General features: G+C 38.4%; 1 protein-coding gene across 1 annotated transcript; it reads left to right on the top strand.

Moving 5' to 3' along the window:
• Window positions 1–2,938: 2,938 nt before the first annotated feature.
• On the top strand, window positions 2,939–20,713 carry LOC106879578 (sulfotransferase 1B1). Its single transcript, XM_014929212.3, has 6 exons — window positions 2,939–3,406; window positions 6,530–6,714; window positions 11,016–11,339; window positions 18,657–18,760; window positions 18,928–19,093; window positions 20,334–20,713. Exons 2-6 carry the CDS (start codon window positions 6,549–6,551, stop codon window positions 20,441–20,443), a joined length of 870 nt encoding a protein of 289 aa, XP_014784698.1. The 5' UTR covers window positions 2,939–3,406; window positions 6,530–6,548; the 3' UTR covers window positions 20,444–20,713.
• The last annotated feature ends 1,690 nt before the right edge of the window (window positions 20,714–22,403 follow it).

Below are 22,403 nucleotides of genomic sequence, written 5' to 3'. Positions count from 1 at the left end.
CTCTGTTTTCTGACTGACCCACGTGCTAGCCTTCGACCGCGTGTGGCCGACTTCTGGTCTGGCTTCACTTCTGTTTGCCTCACTTCTCTCCACCAACAACACACAGCTCATCACAGCCCATAACACCACACGCCCCACTAATCTATAGATCATTCAGCCGGCTCTCCCACTCACTCCTCTCTCTCGAACTACCTTAATTGGTTTCATAATCAGCCAACCAGGGAGGAGGGTGCCGCTCCCTCTGTGGTCGCTGTGCGACCCCGGGACTGGCCTGAGTTCTTGGCCTGAGTTCCTGGCGCGCTGCCTTCATCATCTTGCCTACTGCTGCTGTCTTCATCATCTGAAACACTGACAATCTTCCACACATCCAAAACATGGCGTGGCATACCATCGACTGAGACGTTGTTCTTTGAATTGATGGAGGTTATAGTTCCTTTCCCCCATTGTGATGTGCACCGTGCATTTGGGGGTTTTACCCAAACTTCTTCCCCGATCTGCACGAAGGTGTGCTCTTCTTCTCCCCGGAGTCGCATTGATGCAATACACGGGTGCCTCCACTCGTACCTGAATATTGCCCTGTGTGGCACCGACTCCTCAGCCTGTCTTGACCTGGGAGACATATTGTACCAAAATACGGCCTCGATTGGCGAAATGTGGCCCCTCTCTGCCATAGTCTTGATGGTACGATGATGCCTTTCCACCACTCCATTTCCACTTGGCCGGTATGCCGCCCTGAAGAAGCGGCTGACCTGCCACCCGTCAAGCATTTCTTTCAGCACCTCTGAGCGAAATGCAGTGCCATTATCCAGCAGCAGCTCATCCACGGGGCCTCATTCTAGGAATATCCCATTTAATACTCCCGTGATTTCCTCTGCAGTCCCCGTCTTCATCTCCCTCCATATGGCCATCCGCCCCGGTCCGCAGTCAACCATTGAGAGGTACGTCCCCTGCTGGTAGTGTGTTACGTCCACTGCCAGTTGTTTCCAGTTGTGGTCCACTGGAATACATCCCGCCTCATGTACGCCCGGAGCAGGGTCAATAGACTGGCACCTGTCACAGCTGCTAACCACTCTCTGCACGCTCCGCCTCGTTACCTTGGAGTCGATTTTCCTGGCTAAGAACAATGTCCTGTCCACTCCCATGTGATGCATGGTATGCAGTCTCTTCAACTCCGAGTCACTCAGACAGCATACTGCAGCCACAGCCTGCTCCGCATCCTCTGGCACCTGCAACCAAGCTCGCTTTACCCTGGTTAGGACGTCTGCCCTGTTCTTTTCGGAAGGCACAAAAATTACGCTCAGCTCCAGATCGAACTCAGCGGTTAGCTCACGCAATATTCCCAATCGGCGCTTTACCAGCATCTCCGCGGCCCCTTTGGTTCGCACCCTCCGCTCATTGGTGATGACTGCCGTCACCGAACCAAGCACAGTGGCCGAATCGGTTCTAATTTCAATGGTGCACAGCCCTCACTTCAAGGCCAGGTTCACCCCCTTCAGCACGGCATCCAACTCCGTCACATTGATATGGTTGCAGTCATCCATCTTCCTGAGCCAGGCTGCATCTTCCACCATGGTGCCTCCCATTTCTAAAACAATCCCTATTGCGATGCAACTGGCGTCACACCAAACGATGCTGCTCTTTGATTTCGGAACATACCAACTGCCCCTCACTGGATCCTCTGCTCTCACTCTGACCAAGACTTCCTGCATCATGTCGGTCGTTTTCTCCCCCACTCTGTCATTCCACTTTGCTCCTTCGGCTCATCTCTTGATGAAGCTACATGCTGTCCGGTGCCATCCTGCAACCGGGTAGTGTCCCACCAGCTTTCCACACACCGAGAACAGTTCCCGTCTACTCACGCTGGTGCCCAGTTCGGGGATCTCGTTCCTACGCCGAGTATTTTTGTTATGTATTTGTCTGAATATTTTTTTATTATACCTAAGGCACCTACTATGATAGGAATTGTTTCTGTTTTTAGACTCCACATTCGAGTTATCTCTATTTCCAGGTCTTTGTATTTTGAAAGTTTTTCCATTTCTTTTCGAGAAACGTTGTCATCTGCTGGTATTGATACATCAATTAGAAAGCATTTTTTTTCTTCATGATCTTTGACAACTATATCTGGTCTATTTGCCTTAATTTCTCTATCTGTGTGTATTGGCATATCCCAGAGTATGGTTGCTTTCTCGTTTTCTGTGACCTTTTCTGGCATGTGTTTATACCATCTTTTTTCTGTTGTTATTCCATAGTGTTGGCATAGCTTCCAGTGTATATAGGTCCCAGCTCTGTCGTGTCTGTGAATATATTCCTTCTTAGCCAGGACTGGGCAGCCAGAGATAATATGATTTATTGTTTCTTGTCCATCTCCACATATTCTACAGTTACTTGTTATATTTCTTTTCATTATGTGTTTTTGGTAATTTCTGGTGGGGAGGCTCTGGTCTTGTGCAGCAATTAAAAATCCTTCAGTCTCTGCTTTGAGTCCTGAGCTTCTCAGCCATTGCTGGGATTTTCTCTGTCTATTTCTTTCGCATTTAGTTTAGCCCAGTATTTACCATGTAGGGGCTTTTCTTGCCATCGTTTTATCATGGTCCGTTGCTGTTCTAGTTTTAGTTTGGATTTCATTTGTTTTATAGCTTTTGTTGTTTGTTCTTCTTCTTCTTCTTCTTCGTATTTGTTAGGTAGATTGATTTCTTGTTTGTATTTGTCAGCTTCCTTAAATACTGAAAACAGTTTTTTGTTTTGCTCGTGTTTTGTGGCTATTTGTATTAATTTTCCTTGCTTCTGGAGTAGGTATTTTTGCAGTCCTATGGTGGTTATTTTATAATAGTTTTCTATTATTTTATAATAGTTTTCTATTATTACTATTATTAATCAGATCGCTGCCGTGAATCGAACTCGGAATCTTGGGGTTAGTAGCCCGCGCTCTTAACCACTACGCCATATGTATCAATATAACATATTTGAAAATTTTCTCTTAATTTCAAAATCTGTCACAGCTACAGGTAAGATCCACATGCTATGCATCAATTAATGAACAGATCAACAGTTTCAGACATTCTGTCATGTAATTGAACTTTACTAAGAACAAAACCCGCAGTAAAGAGACATCTAGTCAACCATAAAAGTTCACGTTATATTAATATTAGAACATGAAAAGCTGTCATGATGGCAGAGTTGCGTCCCTCGAAAGATTCCTTGTAATTGTGAATTGTTTTACTGAAGATGTTAAAAATATAGTATATATTTAAGCATTGACTTGTTCCCCTTGCTATAACTTACTGGGCCTTGTACCTATGCTAGAAACTATTTAATTGAACATTAATATTTCACTTCGTTCAGTTAAGGAGACTGAGAAAGTTAAAGATAATCGAAGTTTTCGAGTCGTGATTTTAACAGGCATAAGGTATGTATGTATGTATCTATCTGTCTGTCTTTCTGTCTGTCACATTCATACACACAGATGTATGTATGCATCTGTTTGCATGTATGTATGTATCTCTCTCTCTCTTTCTCTCACTCTACATACATACATGCATGCATGCATACATACATACATCATACATACATACATAGTGTGCCACCCCACCACCCACCTAATTTGGGTATTTTTGAATGAAATTTTCTACAAGTATCTTCTAGATGGTGTAGATTATGGTTATGTGAGAAAAAGAAACGTGAGAATGCACACATACATTTTGATCAGACATCATATAATTTTTACAAAATTTCAAGTTTATTTTGTTGACGTATGATACGTATCAGTATGTAAGTGTTTACTCCCACCAAGTATTTGTGCATCAAATTTTGATATAATTGTAAGCTACATCATTTGAAACGAATTAGCAGAAAATTGCATTTTCTGAAAGTTATGATGAGACAAAGTCGGGTCCCAAACATCTCTGCCCCCCCCCCAAATGTTTCACAACAAAGTTATTAGGAATTAAAGTCAGGGGACACATTTGTGTAGGTATACCATATGTAATGTATGTATGTCCTATGTATATATGAATGTATACACTTCCACATATGCATACAGACATGTGCACATACACACATATTGACATTTATATATAGGTCAAATAATGGTGTCAAATACTTTTGCTTGTCTGTCTCAAACAACTTGTATGTATGTATGTATGTATGTATGCCTGTATGTATGCATACATACGTACATACATACGTAACGTACGTACTCACTAACATGCATATCTACACACATGTTAACACGCACACACGAATATGTATGTAAATATACATACATACATACATGCATCCATGCATACATACATACATACATAGATGTATGTATTCTTTTATTTGTTTCAGGAATTTGACTGCAGCCATGCTGGAGCACCGCCTTTAGTCGCACAGATCGACCCCGGGATTTATTTTTTTGTAAGCCTGTACTTTTTCTATCGGTCAGTTTTGCCGAACCGCTAAGTTACGGGGACGTAGACACACCAACATCAGTTGTCAAGCGATGGTGGGGGAACAAACACACGCACACACACACACACACATACTCACACACATACATGCATACATACATACATACATACATACATACATACAATGGGCTTCCAGTTTTGGTCTACCAGATCCACTCACAAGGCTTTGGTCTACCCAAGGCTATAGTAGAAGACACTTGCCCAAGGTGCCACGTAGTGGGACTGAACCTGGAACCATGTGGTTGGTAAGCAAGCTACTTACTACACAGCCACTCCTACACACCTGTATATATATATTCGATTAAGAATATGTAAGTCAGTGAAAATAGGTGTTCATATATTTGTCTATAGAGGGGGTATATTAATTGAAGCATATTGTACTGTAGGTCCATTACAGCTAATTTTATCAATCAGTTTCATACTGGATTTTAGATAATGTGACAGTTATCTAATACACAGGCTTTTTAGGGTTGGTAAATCTGGAAAAAATATATTGTCACTGCTCTCTGTTAATGGAGGTGAGAGGAAGTGTCTCATCTGGTTTGTGGGTATTTTGAAAGAGATGAAACGAGACAAATAAGTGAAGGACTTATCAAACATTATGTCCCTTTGCCCCCTTAAAAAAATCTAACCAAATTGATGTGCATCAAGTGTCTGGACAGTAAATCTATGTGTAAGGGGTGCTTGAAGGGGTTCATATGTGTGTAGTGTTGGTATCTATGTAGGGAATTTTGGGATGGAGGAAAAGAGTGAGTGCCAAGAGCTGTAACTTGATGTTTGGGTACATATATGTATCTGTGTTCACGTGCAGATACATCTCAGGATGTGATGGTGGTATGACCAATGATGGTGATCTGAGTGTTTATAATCATGGTAGGACCTGTAAGTAAGCCAAATGTACCTTCTCACGTGGGCATGGACTAAAAATTTTGTTTCTGATGTTTAGGCAGTATATATATATATATATATATATATATATATATATATATATATATATATATATATATATATATATATATATATATATATATATATATATATATGTAATACATATGTGTGTGTATACACTCTTTTACTTGTTTCAGTCCTTTGACTGTGGCCATGCTGGAGCATCACCTTTAGTCGAGCAAATCGACTCCAGGACTTATTCTTTGTAAGCCTAGTACTTATTTTATCGGTCTCTTTTGCCGAACCACTAAGTTATGGGGACGTAAACACGCCAGCATCAGTTGTCAAACAATGTTGGGGAGACAAACACAGACACACAAACATATGTACACACACATACATATATATATATATATATGTATACATATATACGACGAGCTTCTTTCAGTTTCTGTCTACCAAATCCACTCACAAGGCTTTGGTCGGCCCACGGCTATAGTAGAAGACACTTGCCCAAGGTGCCATGCAGTGGGACTGAACCCAGAACCATGTGGTTCGTAAGCAAGCTACTTACCACACAGCCACTCCTATGCCTATATATATATATCGCCATGAACGGTTTGTGTTTTTAAACGGAGTGTATTTTTTCTGATGTTATATTTTTATTCCTGAATGATGTGTAAAGAAATTTTGATTTAAGCATCTTAATGAATTCTTTATACTGAAATATATATTGAAGAAGATAAATATGTTCTTTTGAATTTATACGTTTTTGCGTCGTAACTCCTTTATTATTATTTATATATACTGACCGAGACCTTTGGAAATGTGCTGTGCGTGAGAAGACCCGGCAAGCCAAGTGAGATCGTTGCCAGTGCCCCTGGACTGGCTCTTGTGCGGGTGGCACATAAGATGTACCATCCTGAGCGTGACCATTGCCAGTACCGCCTGACTGGCCTTGTAAGGTTTTCGAGCGAGATCGTTGCCAGTGCCCCTGGACTGGCTCTTGTGCGGGTGGCACATAAAAGACACCATTTCGAGTCTGGTGTAGCCATCCGGTTGCACCAGTCCTCAGTCAAATCGCCCAACCCATGCTAGCATGGAAAGCGGACGTTAAATGATGATGATGATGATGATGATATATATGTATATATATATTGACTCATACATGAAATATTTTATTTTCACAGAGATTCACAGAGTTACAGCATGCCTGAAGTTTGCTACAAAGATTCTGCTGGATGTCAATTACTCAGCTATGATTACAATGAATTTTTGGTGCCATCATTTCCAAATATTCAAGAAAATATGGACAGACTTCCAGACATGCCAGTAAGAGATGATGATGTTTTACTTCTAGGCTATTTTAAAGCTGGTAGGTATTCTTTTATCAAGAAGGACATCCCACAATCATACGTGTTTCTTTCTTTAGTCAACTATTTCTGCTATTATCACAGCTCTCAGGCATAGGTAGAAACTCCATAAGATGTACCCAACGTAAGCTATGAACACATAAGAGGTGCAGCAATATCAAAGGAAGGTTAAATGGGAAAATAGTTTTTGTGTGTGGCAGATGCACAGGGGCAATGCATACTGAAGATGTATAGAAAACAGATTCCATTACATGCCAGGGGGAAAAACCAGAAATAGTTGATAACTTCCATTAACTAGGTGAGCAAGTCAGTAGCGGAGGTGGATGCTCTAAGAGTGTAGCTGCTAGAATAAGAATAGCCTAGGCAAAGTTCAGGGAGCTCCTACCCATACTGGTAACAAAGGGCCCCTCGCTTAGAGTGAAAGGTAGACTGTATGATGCATGTGTGTGAACAGCCATGCTACACGGCAGTGAAACATGGGCTGTGACTGCTGAGGACATGCATAGGCTTCAAAGAAATGAAGCTAGTATGCTCCGCTGGATGTGTAATGTCAGTGTGCATACACGATAGATTGTAAACACCCTGAGAGAAAAGTTGGACATAAGAAGCATCAAATGTGGTGTGTGAGAGAGATGACTGCGCTGGCATGGTTATATGTTGTGTATGGATGAAGATAGCTGTGTGAAGAAATATTACACCATAACAGTGGAAGGAGCCTGTGGAAGTGGTAGACCTAGAAAGATGTGATGAGGTGGTGAAGCACGACCTTCAAATGCTGGGCCTCACAGAGGCAATGACAAGCAACGGAGATCTTTGGAGATATGCTGTGATTGAGAAGACCCAGTGAGTCAAGTGAGAATCGTAGCTATGGCTGATGCCAGTGTCACATAACTGGTCCATTTAAAAGTACCTTTCAACTGTCGGGCAATATGCCGTGCTTGAAAAGATGTGTTGAGTCAAGTGAAATTGTAGTCGTGACCAATGCTAGTGCCGCCTAACTGGCACCCATGCTGGTGGCATGTAAAAAGAACCATTTGAATGTGATCTATGCCAGAGCTGCCTGACTGGCTCCTGTGCTGGTGGCACATAAAAAGCACCGTTTGAGCATGGTTGATGCCAGTGCCACCTGACTGGCTCCCATGCTGGTAGCACATAAAGAGCACCCACTACACTCTAGGAGTGGTTGGCATTAGGAAGGGCATCCAGCTGTAGAAACCTTGCCAGATCAGACTGGAGCCTGGTGCAGCCTCCTGGCTTGCCAGTCCTCAGTCAAACTGTCCAAACCATGCTTGCATGGAAGGCAGACATTAAACGGTAATGAGGATGATGATATGTATATATGTATACAGTAATGCCTTGATAGACAAGTTAATTTGTGCCTGGAGACTGCTCATAAAGTGAAAATTCATAAAGCAGAGCAATAATTTCCCATAGGAGCAATTTTATAAATCATTCACAGAAAAATATTTTACCTATAAAATTTATAATACTCATAAAGTAATGAAAATGTCAAGATCATTTATAGTAAAAAATATTCTTCTCTACTCTAGGCACAAGGCCTAAAATTTTTAGAGAGGTGGGGACAGTCGATTAGATCAACCCAGTATGCAGCTACTACTTAATTTATCGACCCCAAAAGGTTGAAAGGCAAAGTCGAGCTTGGCAGAATTTGTACTCAGAACGTAAAGACAGACGAAATACCGCTAAGCATTTCGCCCAGCATGCTAACGTTTCTGCCAGCTTGCTGTCTTTTATAGTAAAAAACATTATTATTATAATCATTTTCTAAATCACTTTTACATGCACTAGACTCACACACACACCATGACTTGTAGATGCAATCACTGATTCACAAGCTCTCATAGACAAACTTATAGATTTCTTTTTAAAAAACATGTCTAGAGTTGTTTGCTTAGAAGAAGCTTTGTTTTGCTCTCTGTAAATTTCTCAATAATATGCAAAAGCATTTGTAATGGTAGTGTTATGAGGACCAAAGAATTGAAGTATTTTGAATTGCAAGACAGTTTGTGACTGAAAATTGTGATGTCATAGGAGGGAAATGTGTCCGCATGGATGATAGTGCACTTGCATTTAGTGATTCTGCAAAGAAAGAGGCTTGGATATGCCATTATGAAAGGCTGCTGAATGTAGAGAATGAATGGGAGGAGGAGAGCCTGCTAAATGTTGACCCAATTGAGGGACTGGCTACCCAAATTGGCAGTTCCATGGTAGATAAAGCAATTAAGGAAATGAGAACAGGGAAAGCCCCTGGTCCATCAGGAATCACTGCTGAGATGCTTAAAATATCTGGCAGTGTGGGTTATGGTCTAGTCACCCATATTGTAAAGCAGGTAGCTCATGAAGGAGTCATACCCAATGAATAGTGTAGTAGCACCATAGTCAACTGCTACAAAGGTAAAGGTGATGCCTTAGATGGAAATAATTACAGAGGTATCAAATTGTTGGATCAGGTGATGAAAGTCACGGGGAGAGTCATAGCCCAGCTAATTAGGAAGAGAGTTAGTCTAGATGAGATGCAGTTTGGTTTTGTGCCAGGGATAAGTACCACTGATGCTATATTTCTGGTAAGACAGCTGCAGGAGAAATACATAGCCAAAGATAAACTTCTGTACTTGGCCTTTGTTGACTTAGAGAAAGCCTTTGACTGGATCCCCTAATCCCTTATCTGGTGTTCAATGTGGAAACTAGGGATAGACAAGTGGTTGGTGAGAGCTGTACAAGCTATGTACAGGGATGCTACCAGTAAGGCAAGGGTTGCCAATGAGTACAGCATAGAATTCAGATTACAAGTAGGGGTTCGCTAAGGTTCAGTGCTCAGCCCCCACTTGTTCATCATAGTCCTCCAGGCAATAACAGAGGAATTCAAGACAGGCTGCCCCTGGGAGCTCCTCTATGCTGATGACCTTGCTCTTATAGTTGAATCACTACCTGAACTAGAGAAGTTCCAAGTATGGAAGCAAGGTCTAGAATCAAAGTGCCTTAGAGTTAACCTAGCAAAAACCCAAGTCATAGTAAGTAGGAAGGCAGACAAATCACAAATCCCTTCAGGTAGATGGCCCTGCTCAATCTGTAGAAAAGTTGTAGGTAGAAACTCCATAAGATGTAAGCTTTGGACACATGAAAGGTGCAGCAACATCAGAGGAAGGTTAACAGGGAAACGAACTTTTGTATGTGGAAGGTGCACAGATACAGTAAATGCTGAAAATGCACAGAAAATAGACTCCATCAACTGCTGGTGGTTGGGGTGCAAGCTAAAGGTAGTTATCTATTTGACCAAGTTCGTAGTGGAAGTGGATACTCTGAGAGCATAGCTGTAAGAATAAGATAAGGCTGGGCAAAGCGCAGAGAGCTCCTAACCCTGCTGGCAACAAAGGGCCTCTGTCAGAATGAGAGGCAGATTGTTTGATGCCTGTGTGTGAACAGCTATGCTGCATGGCAGTGAAACATGGGCTATGAAAGCCAAGGACATGTGTAGGCTTGAAAGAAATGAAGCCAGTATACTTTGGTGGATGTGCAATGTCAGTGTGCATGTTCAACAGAGTAAGCATCTTGAGAGAAAAGTTAGGTATAAGAAGAATCAGATGTGATGTGCAAGATAGACGACTGCACTGGTATGGTCATGTGATGCATATGGATGAGGACAACTGTGTAAAGATGTGCTGATCTCTAACTGTGGAGGGAACCTGTTGTAGAGGTAGACCTAGGAAGACATGGGACAAGGTGGTGAAGCATGATCTTCGAACTTTTAGCCTCGCAGAGGCAATGTGCTTGAGAGAACCCGCCAAGCCAAGTGCACCTGTGCTGGTAGCATGTAAAGAACATCTTTTGAATGTTGGGCCTCACAGAGGCAAAGTGGCTGAGTTCCTTTTGAGTGTTGGGCCTCATGGAGGCATTGACCAAGACCTTTGGCGTTATGTCATACTTGAGAAAAAGACCCATCAAGCTGAGCAAAATCACAGTCGTGGAAGATACTGATGTCATGCAAATTGGCACCCATGTCGGTGGCATGTAAACACATCCCGGTGTCACACAAATGGCACCCATGCCAGTGGAACATAAAAGCAACGATTACACTCTCAGAGTGGTTGGCATTAGGAAGGGCATCCAACCCTAGAAAACCATGCCAAATCAGACTGGAGCCTGGTGCAGCCTTACAGCATGCCAACCCAGTCAAACCATCCAACTCATGCCAGCATGGGCAATGGACATTAAATGATGATGATATAATAATATGATTTGGTGTTTTCATTCTATTCTTGAGATTTCAATCTTTTCAACATAGGTTGTCATTGGATGTGGGAAATTGCTGGAATGTTAGTTAATGGTTCTGCTGAATATAATCCAGAACACAAGAGTGTTGCAATGATGGAATTGATGGACCAAGACCAACTAGACCAGCTTCCATCACCCAGAGTTCTAAACAACCACCTGTTCTTGCATCATTTACCTAGAGAGATATTTACCAAAAAAACTAAAATGATTTTCATGACACGCAACCCACGTGATATTGCCACCTCTGCCTACCATCACACATTTCAGCTTAAGTTACTGTATCAATATGATGGCGATTGGAATGGCTTCTTTGAGTTGTTTTTTGATGGTAAATGTGAGTATAATCTTTTTCTCAATCATTTAAAAAAATTTTCTGAAGATAAGCTTATTTTGTTAATCACCACCAAAACCACCACCACCACCAAAACTATCACCGCCACCAATACCACCACCACCATCATCATCATCGTCATCATTATTATCATCATTGTTTATCTCAATTCCTGTAGATTTCTTTGTTCTTCATTAATGATGAGCTGACTAATCAGCTTAATTGTCTAAGATCTTTAGCATACACAATGAGGCAAGAAACTTGACTATTAGTTCCATCCACAAATGCAGATTCATCCATCAACCTAGATAGGGTTATAGCAATGTCACACACACACACACACACACACACACACACACACACATATGCATGTGCACACACGAGCACACATATACATGCAAGCATACATATACACATATGTATGCAAACACACATATTTACTCTTTTACTTGTTTCAGTTATTTTGACTGTGGCCATGCTAGAGCACCGCCTTTAGTCGAGCAAATTGACCCTAGGACTTATTCTTTGTAAGCCTAGTACTTATTCTATCGGTATCTTTTGCCGAACTGCTACGGGGATGTAAACAAACCAGCATTGGTTGTCAAGTGATATTGGGGGGACAAACACAGACGCATAAACATACACACACACACACACACACACACACACACACACACACACATATATATATATATATATATATATATATATATATATATATACATATATACGATGGGCTTCTTTCAGTTTCCATCTACCAAATCTACTTACAAGGCTTTGGTCAGCCCGAGGCGATAGTAGAAGACACTTGCCGAAGGTGCCATGCAGTGGGACTGAACCCGGAACCATGTGGTTCATAAGCAAGCTACATACCACACAGCCACTCCTACGCCTGGAAATAATTTGCATGGAAATAAATAACAACACAGTAAAACAATAATTAAAACAAGATATAAGTTGAAGAAATGCATGAAAGATGTTCTGGTTAGTTTAAATTAAGTTCACCTAACCAGTAAGCAATTTTTGAGGCATCTGGTGCTGAAAGACAACAATTTCTTGAAAGCAATTTTTTTAAAGTTTGAAATAATATTTTAAATTTTAATCTATCTTTTGCATGTTGTTTATATTCTGAATTCTAATCATGTTTGTATCATTATAACTTTTATAGTAAGTTGTGGCATCACTGCTGCTTAATTTTGACCTGTAACTATTTCATTCTCAAAGAACAATGAATCTTAGTTTATCTTCATCTGCATTTTCTTGAGGAGAGATTTAAGAGAAACTGTTTCTCCTCAGCTATTTTCATTGTTGTATTTAGATTTTTTTCTTTTTTTCTCTTTGTATTTTTGTCTGTAATTATTTCTTCCTTATCACATAATGAAGATGCTGCCAAGGGATGAGATATTTGTTCATCTGTTTGTGATTAAGCCTAAAGATATTTTCTTTATTATCCCTGAAGTTTTGGCTGACGATCCTCTGAAAACTGGGGTTTGTTATTCTTTTTGTTGTTGCTGTTGATTTTCATTTTTTATGATGTCCTCTTTTTTGCTTTTGCTTAGTCTTCCCAGTTCTTCAGAGCTTTTTACTCTAACAATTATATAACTTGGCTTTCTACCCTGTATCATTAATCTCACACCCTTTGTTTCAGCACATTTTACTGGACATAGCTCTGGTATGTTTCTGTGACTTTCAAGGAACATTAGGACTTGCAAATCCATTTTGATGTCCTCTGACAACATCTCACCTTTGTTAGCCCATTTTGACCACTTGTCCTTACTGTAATACAAAAATCATGACTAGCTATAGATCTAAGTTTTTTCCATTGTTTTGTATTTGTTCAACCTATATACTGTGGCACAAATGTATAATCAGAGGTATATTTTTTAAAATTTAAGCTCATGCTTTGGCAGTATTTTTAGTTTTTAATCCACTGCAAATTGTGCCATATAATTTACTTTTAGCAGTTGAGAGAATTTCTCCTGATATGCCCTGGAGAGCTTGTTTGATGCAAGGGAAAATTTAGTTTGTTTCTATATTTTTCATAAGCAGTGATATATACTGTTTCTTTTTAACATCTTGATTTTATCTCATGATAAAAACTGCTTTTGGTTCTTACAAAGTTTTCCCTTCTACATTTTTTCTTGGCTCAAAAATTCCATCTGTTCATTTTGCATTGATAAAAGGTTTGTCTTCACATAGTTGCTATATAAATGGACAACAATACTTAGAATCATGTAAAAGCTGATACTGTTATTACTTTTTCTGTCTTCCAAATAACTCAGTTGAGTATTTAGGACATTTTCCTCTATTAATTGTTTAGTATACTGTTTCATTTTCTTCTTTCTCTTGTAGATTTGTGGGTTTTGATTTTGTATTGATTACACTAGGCAACAAATTTCAACTTTTTTTTGTTACAGATCTGTAAACCACTGATTCTTACCAAATTTCTGATGCTAATTTCAGATCTGTGTATCTCAAAACCTCTATTTTTCATTTTATTTTTCTTGCACACTTCTATTAGGAAAGCTGTCTAAGCTACTTTTCCATATTTTATGTTAAGCATACACAAATAATTAGTGGCTTAAGACAGACAGAAATAATTCCTGGCTTAAGACAGACAGTAGAATTCTGTTGGCAGAGCTATCACCTCTGCACTCAACCATCCACACAAAGCACATTAGAATTTTGTTGTTACTATTGAAAGGCAACTTTCTGTTTTTAAGTGAAACTTTGGTGTTTCCTCTTCTTCTGTCACTTGTAGGATGATGAGCTCTCCTTCGGCACGAACCAACAACAATCCCCCATCAAATTTGGGTTGAAATTACCTGAGTTTTGTTGGTAGGAGTGCTCACCTCATTTATCACTAACAGCCCCAAAGTTGGCTGGAAAGAAGTCAAGATGAGAATGTAAAAAATGCATTTCCAAAGACTTTCTGAATCCCCTATTTTCATTAGATTTAAGCATGTTTTCAGTACATTCACAGTAGTTTTCATTTCTGTGGTTTCTAAGAAAATTTTTTGACAACATCAACAAAAGGTGTCTATGCTCCTACTTCATCCTCATTTAGGTTAGATGGAAACAATGGGTCATAGATGACACTGCAGATCTGTGGTCCAGTGAAAACTGCAGCTTCTAGCTTAGCATCTGTCAGTATCCCTTTGAATTTATCCTTTGAATATTGGAAATCACTACCTTGATGATCTATACTCTTCAAGAAATTTTCTTAAGGCCAAGTTTAATGTGAAGTGGTGGAAGATGTATTTTCTGAGGGTCAATAAATGCTGTGGAATTCTGGACCAAACCAAGCCCTAAGCAATTTAACTGGTCTGTTCGTCCAGCACCCAACAACACTGTTGGATGGATTGGATCTGCCTGTCTAGGTGATGAGCAGCAGGCTCAATGACTTCTGGTTAATTTTTGCTTCTATCACCACCTTGTATTCCCTTAGGATAGTACTGATCACCTCAATGTGTTTTGTGTCTGACACAATAATGATGATGTCATCTGAATAGACAAATACAGATCATCTGCATCAGGTTTTGTAGGATGCCCCTCAAAGACTTTAATTTCTGCAATAATGGTTATAGTGTCAGTACATACAGAAGGGGATGGTGCACCCTTGACAGACTGATTGCATGGTATTGGATAATTCTAACAAGAAACAAACAAAAAAAAAAAAGAAAAAAGGAAAAATATTACAATAATTGTACCCTTTAGGTTATTTTTGGGATTTTCCCTCTTCACCCCCAAAAAAACTCTAACAAAGATTAAAGAGAGTAAATTTATTTCCAACAAAATTCAACAAATCCTTAGGAGCTAACATGACACACATCTAAACCAAACAATGATAATAATAGAGGAGTCCAGTGTAATCCATGGGCAGGAGAGGTGCAGCTGAAGTGTACGAGAATAGAAAGTTCAGGTAGAATAGTCCAGTGTAGAAGGTGTAAAAATTCGTTGGGTAATGAGAGGAGACAGGATCAACTGGTGCAACCACATGAATGTATAATAACAACAAAAGACGAAAACAGGTGGTGTAGACAACAAACAAATGTATTAGTTTAACGCTCGGGATGTGAAAAAGTCTTTAATGTTTCGAGCCTACGCTCTTCCACAGAAAGAAACAAGGAGAGAAAATAAAGAATGTGTAGTGGCTAGCGATCTATCATGGCGAATGATCGCTAGCCACTACACATTCTTTATTTCCTTTCCTTGTTTCTTTCTGTGTTCCTTTCCGTGGAAGAGCGTAGGTTCGAAACATTAAAGACTTTTTCACTTCCTGAGCGTTAAACTAATACATCTGTTTGTTGTGTACACCACCTGTCTTCATCTTTTGTTTTTTGTGAATTCTCCCCAATGATAATAATAACAAGAGAACTCAGAGAGTGCAAACCTCTGCCAAGGCAACACCAACATCCTCTCAATGATTAGCCAGAGATGATTTTTAATATGAGAATATCTGAAATAAACTCGAATGCTCTCACAGACGAGAATACTAAAAATGAACCTGACCGTTCTCAAATATTAAGCAAAAAAAACGGAAAAGTAATCCAGAATCCTTGTCCAGTACCTGATCGATCCCAATGGTAGTTACGGAATGTAAAGGTGACTGAAGAAAATTTAGTAACGGTAATAAATAGTTTATCCTTATCTAATACAAGCCAAAGTTAATAAAGTCACCATTCAAAATAGTTTCAATGACGGAGGTAATAATAAGTTCTACTCAGGAATTTTAATTATAAGTTACAGTTACAATATTCTTAATTGAACTCTAAATGAACTAGCCAAACGAGACAAGAAAACAAAAAAAAATAATGACAGAATTTAGGATGCACCATCCAGAATCTGACATAGAAAGGTTATATATACAACGTATTGAAGATGGTAGAGGCCTTATACAGCTAGAAAACTATTATAAAATAACCTCCATAGGATTACAGAAATACCTAATTCAGAAGCAAGGAAAGAAGTCATAATACCTGACAATTATAAAAAAAAAGAAGAAACAACTTAAATCCAAACTAAAACTGATACAACGAAGTATCATGATAAAATGATGGCAAGAAAAGCCCTTTACATAGCAAACATTGGGTTAAGCCAAACAGAAAAGAAATAGACAAAGTGAAGACCCCAACAATGGCTGAGAAGCTCAAGACTCAAAGAAGAGACAATAAAATTTTTCTATCAATCACTTTATCTTTATATACATTTATACTTACACACACACACACACACACACACACACACACACACACACACAAATATACATACATTTTCAGGAGTGTTCTGTTGATTCCCTTTTCCATCAACTACATTGAATTATTTGGTGTCTCTAAAGTGGCTAGCATAAAAGAGAATCCATTTTTTAAGTCAAGATACCTTTGTATATTGAAAGATAGCCTCTTAATGCCAAGATTTCTGGGAGTTGGTGGGGTCCTGTATTGAGTGCTACATATCCTTCCTAGCAGGTCGCCCCCCCCCCCCCCCACAATATCTAGACGCCCTGCTAAATCAGTAACTCTTATGCTAATGTTCAAAGGCATTTGAGAAGCTTTTCTAACCCAAAGAAAATATTCCAAGTTAATTACTGTTTTTGTAGTTAATAAAATAATATCAGTATTTGACAGTTAAATATGTGAAAAAGGATTTTACAAATTCCATAGTTTTATTGCATAACACAGCTTGAATTGAGATATAGTGCTTATATACATTAAACCGAATGAATGTAATACAGTTTTTATGAAGGAAAAAGTTAAAACAGTGAATTACAGCCTGGATATTTTCCCAAAGTTTCAGTTGAAGGTTTTGAGAATCCTGTCTAATATAATCTTGTGAAGGTGACAAATAATATATTTAGAAGAGTTAATCAGGCAAATAGAAGGGTTTTTGTTAAAATGAGTTTTATGACATATCAATTTATAACCAAGAGTTAGGTATGGTTTCTAACATGTAGTTTGGTTGTTCTTTTTATGTTCTGGTAGTTGATCCTGTCAAATTTATTAAGTTCTAGTCTAGTTTTTTGTGATCTTTAGTTAATGTATCACAGATAAATGGATGGTATGATTTTTAAAAATCAAGATGGCAATAATTAACTGTTTTATTTGAATGAATATGAATCGCCTTAGAATTCTATATATCTTTGGTCTTGTGTAGATCTTGGTGGAAAAGACTGTTTCCCCCCATATAATGCATTAAACTAACTTATATAACTCATCCTTAAAGTTTCGTTTCTGAAAAGAGTTTACAGGATGTAGTTTCATCATTTAATTTGTTTAATGTTTAATGAAGTCAGTGTCTTTCTGTGATAAACTTGTCCATTTGGAATGGCATTATTCTTCCTGGAAATGTCTAAATATTGTTTCTGCATATTTGAGATATAGTTAAAAGGACACGTTTGAGAAAGGAGTGAATGAATTATAATGATTGGTTTATGAATTATATCTGAGAAGACAATAACCAAAAGAAACAGGCTCAATACAAGAAAGAGTGAGTGAATAAAATTTATATAAATAAATAAATACTTGACAATGGTAAAATGGTTTCAATGCTTAAGTATTTTCTCAAAGTAAAGCAAAGTCAGTTTATATAGAATAGGAATAAAGGGTTGGCAAAATTTAAAAAGAAGAGGCAAAATATAAAGACATACAGGCACAGATAATATATTCATACAGAAACAGATTAACTTGTACACTAACAGGCAAATACACAGAAATACTGAACCAAATTCGATGACTGGCACCTGTGCCAGTGGAGCACTAACAGCACCGTCCGAGCATGATCATTGCCAGAGCAGCTGTCTGGCTTCCGTGCTGGTGGCATGTAAATAGCACCATTTGAGTGTGATCGTTACCAGCGTCACCTTACTGGCGAGGTCATTGCCAGTGCCACTGGACTGGCTCCTGTGCAGGTGGCACGTAAAATACACCATTTTGAGCATGGCCGTTGCCAGTACCGCCTGACTGGCCCTTGTACCGGTGGCACGTAAAAGTACCCACTACACTCTCAGAGTGGTTGGCGTTAGGAAGGGCATCCAGCTGTAGAAACTCTGCCAAATCAGATTGGAGCCTGGTGCAGCCATCTGGTTCACCAGTCCTCAGTCAAATCGTCCAACCCATACTAGCATGGAAAGCGGACGTTAAACGATGATGATGATGATAGTCTCTCTCTCTCTCTCTCACACGCGCGCGCACGCACACACACACGAAAGTACACATATCTCTACAAATACACAATTTAATAAATACACGTATATCCTCACACATAGATGAATAAGTACACATACAGTCACACTCACTGAAAATCTATGTTGTATTGTTTCAGTGAATTACGGTAACTGGTTTGAATATATGCTCCAGTGGGAGAAGGATATCAAAGACCATCCAGAACTACCCATTTTGATAGTTAAATATGAAGACCTTAAAAAGGTGAAATATCTTTTGTTTACTCAAAACTGAAATTTATTTTGCTGTTTCATAGTGTATGTATGTATGTATATTTCTACAACTTATATGTTAAAACCATACTAAAATAGTTACTTTGCTGATAGTTTATAGTGTATGTATGTGTAATGTTTTTTTCAAATTTACTTTAGGATCCAGTGAGCAACGTGGCTAAAGTGGCTGAGTTTTTAGGCCTTCCTAAAAATGACCAACTTTTTGAAGATATTGCTGACAAATGTACTTTTGACAAAATGAAGGCTGCAAAACTTCCGCACCCTGAATTTTTTCGAACTCCTAGTGAATCATTTCTCCGTAAAGGTACAATCTTTGATTTATATTTTCATTATGATGATAATGATGATTATTATTATTATTATTATTATTATTATTATTATTATTATTATTATTATTATTATTATTATTATTATTATTATTATTATTATTATTCAGGGACGTTTTGAGCAGGATGGGCTACTCAACCTGAAGAAAATTCTAACTGGGCCCCACCTGCAAGGTTATGCGTTGTTTATCTTGACATGAAATCACCGTGCCGTGCATATATGGTTGTGATGCATGTGCCTGGTGTACCCTTATCAGACAGATAGTCATGATGGGTATATTGGGCTTTGTATATTTGTAACCTAGTGTCACTTTGATGGCATGCGTTGCTCTCTCACTCAATAATAATAATAATAATAATAATAATCATCATCACTGTTGTCGTCATCACCATCATCATCATCATTATTATTTAAACAATTGTTTTTCCATGTTCGGATGGGTTAAATTGAATTTGTTAAGATAGATTCCTTATAGCCATATGCCCTTCTTACCACCAATCTTCACCTGTTTCCAAGTAAGGTAATATTTCCTATAGTCAAACATGTTTTTCATGGAAGATTGGAAAGAAACAACATCTCTTGAATGATATTGATGCTCATTTACAACCAACATGTGATGTCCAGAAAATGTATTATACCCTCCCTAAATCTCTCAGTGAGAACAGATCAGCATTAAAATGATTAAATGAGTCTAATATAACTAAACAAGATCAGATGCCTTGTATTTGCTTCAACTCTTTGCTTTTTGAGTTCAAATCCCATAATGGCCTACCTTCCTTTCTCCATCTCTCTCCCAAGTTTCAGAGGCCTTTAAAGCATCAAAGGTGCTGCCTTACCTCTTAGCCAGACTGAAACTGTATAGAAACCAGTTGGATGGATTGTACCTGTAATTCCAAGATATAGTCTTGTCACACACAATGTCATATTGATTCTGCTTGAGAATTATGATAATGATGATGTGTCTGTGGAATACTCAATCATTTACACATTAATTCAATGAGCAAGTAATTAACTTGATCAAACAACTAAATCTTCCACATCATAAAAATCAGTGGAGAACCATCCATCCCTTCATCTAACTTTTTGGTATTGATCACATTACAGTATTTAATGTTACTCTCATATGTAACTGATTTCATATTAGAGAAGGTATATAAAAGACAGCTTCTTATTATAGACATGAAATTCTTACAGCCAAAGTATCTTCTATTTTACAGGTGTTGTTGGAGACTGGAAGAATTGGTTCACAGTTTCTCAAAATGAAAGATTCCAAGTGGAATGTGACAAATTTGACAAGCAATCTACGTTGTTTAGTACAAAGTACTAAATATCACTTTAGTGTTATTATGGCTTTCTCACAGACATTTTTATACTGCATGTGTTAATATGCTTGATATTTTTATTGATACCTGAAAAATCCCTTAATTCCTATATATGTAGAATATGTTTTAAAATTGTTAGTTTAGTAATAACAATAATAATCCTTTCTACTAAAGGCACAAGGCCTGAAATTTGGGGGAGGGGGGAAAGTTGATTACATTGACCCCAGTACTCAGCTGCTACTTAATTTACTGACCCCGAAAGGATGAAAGGCAAAGTCAATGTTGGCAGAATTTGAACCCATAATAATAATAATAATAATAATAATAATAATAATAATAATATTTTAAAAAGGATTGATGTAACTCTTCACAAAGGTAAACAGTTAAGACAAAGAGCACGATTCGATTGTAAAATATTTTATTGGTTGAACGATATTTCAATAGTAAGTCCGTCTTTGTCAAGTTCAAAATAAGAAGTGATAAAAATTCAAAATTATAGAAATTTAAATGTAAAGTATGAACGAGAGCAACCAGTGTCCACACATTGATGGAATGACATCATCGGTTTTTAAGTTACAATTTTATAACAGGCGAAAAGAAACAGAAAAAAACAGAAAAAAAGACAACAGAAAAAAAGAGAAGAAAGAGAAAGAAGAATATTTAATCAAACAGTTTTGTATGAATTTTATGATATTCTCCTGTCATCTTATTCATTCCTCCAGAGCGTGATGTTAATAACCCACAAACATATTTCTCCTCATACATTCTGAGAAGTGAAAGTGAAGCAGATTCAGAATATTTTCTGAGAATATGCACTTTCATGTCTTCTTCAAAATTGCAGCTGCTTGAAACAAAATGTTCAGCAAGTTCTGTCGAACTACTGTTATTGTGCCTGACGTCGAATCTGTGCCCATTAAACCTTTTGTTTAAAAAATCTACAATTAAGAGCCCTATCTACTCGCTGGCGGTACCTACCCACCACTACCCATTTTCCTTTATTCAAAAATTCTTATCGCTCCTTAAAATTATGGCTTTTAAGTGTTGATTTCTCAGCCCAAGAATTACAGCGTGATGTGCTGCTTGACTGGTCCCCCCTCTCTCTCTCTCTCTCTCTTTATATATATATATGATGATGATGATGATCTTTTCTCCCGCCATGCCTCTGTCTACCCCTCCATCCTCTCTCTCCCCTTCGTAGTTTTTCCTTAAGGTCTTCAGGTTCTGGCTATATATAAATGAGAAACCCATTCTAAATTATCTCGCTGACGTACTATGACGAAATACCCAAGATGCAGATAAGATAGAGATTTTTTTATTTATTTACGGCCTCAAACATCTCAATACCTTGCGCTTTAGTTTTGCCCCCTATTATTTATCTTGTTTCTCTCCATGAAATTCAATTGAATTCAGTTGTTGTCTTAAATTCATGCTTATTCATTTTCTAAGCTTCCTAAATTCATGCTACGTTATATTCTAATCACCCAGAATTCATTGCTCTTTTAAAAAATTACGATTTATGCATTGTTGTCTCTCAAATATTTAAAATCTACAATTAAGAGCCCTATCTACTCGCTGGCGGTACCTACCCACCACTACCCATTTTCCTTTATTCAAAAATTCTTATCGCTCCTTAAAATTATGGCTTTTAAGTGTTGATTTCTCAGCCCAAGAATTACAGCGTGATGTGCTGCTTGACTGGTCCCCCCCCTCTCTCTCTCTCTCTCTCTCTCTTTATATATATATATGATGATGATGATGATGATCTTTTCTCCCGCCATGCCTCTGTCTACCCCTCCATCCTCTCTCTCCCCTTCGTAGTTTTTCCTTAAGGTCTTCAGGTTCTGGCTATATATAAATGAGAAACCCATTCTAAATTATCTCGCTGACGTACTACGACGAAATACCCAAGATGCAGATAAGATAGAGATTTTTTATTTATTTACGGCCTCAAACATCTCAATACCT

The sequence above is a fragment of the Octopus bimaculoides genome, chromosome 8 (assembly GCF_046866305.1).
Source record: "Octopus bimaculoides isolate indiv1 chromosome 8, ASM4686630v1, whole genome shotgun sequence".
Lineage (NCBI taxonomy): Eukaryota > Metazoa > Mollusca > Cephalopoda > Octopoda > Octopodidae > Octopus > Octopus bimaculoides.
The sequence above is the reverse complement of the archived record's forward strand: the minus strand, read 5'-3'. Positions and strand labels throughout refer to the sequence as shown.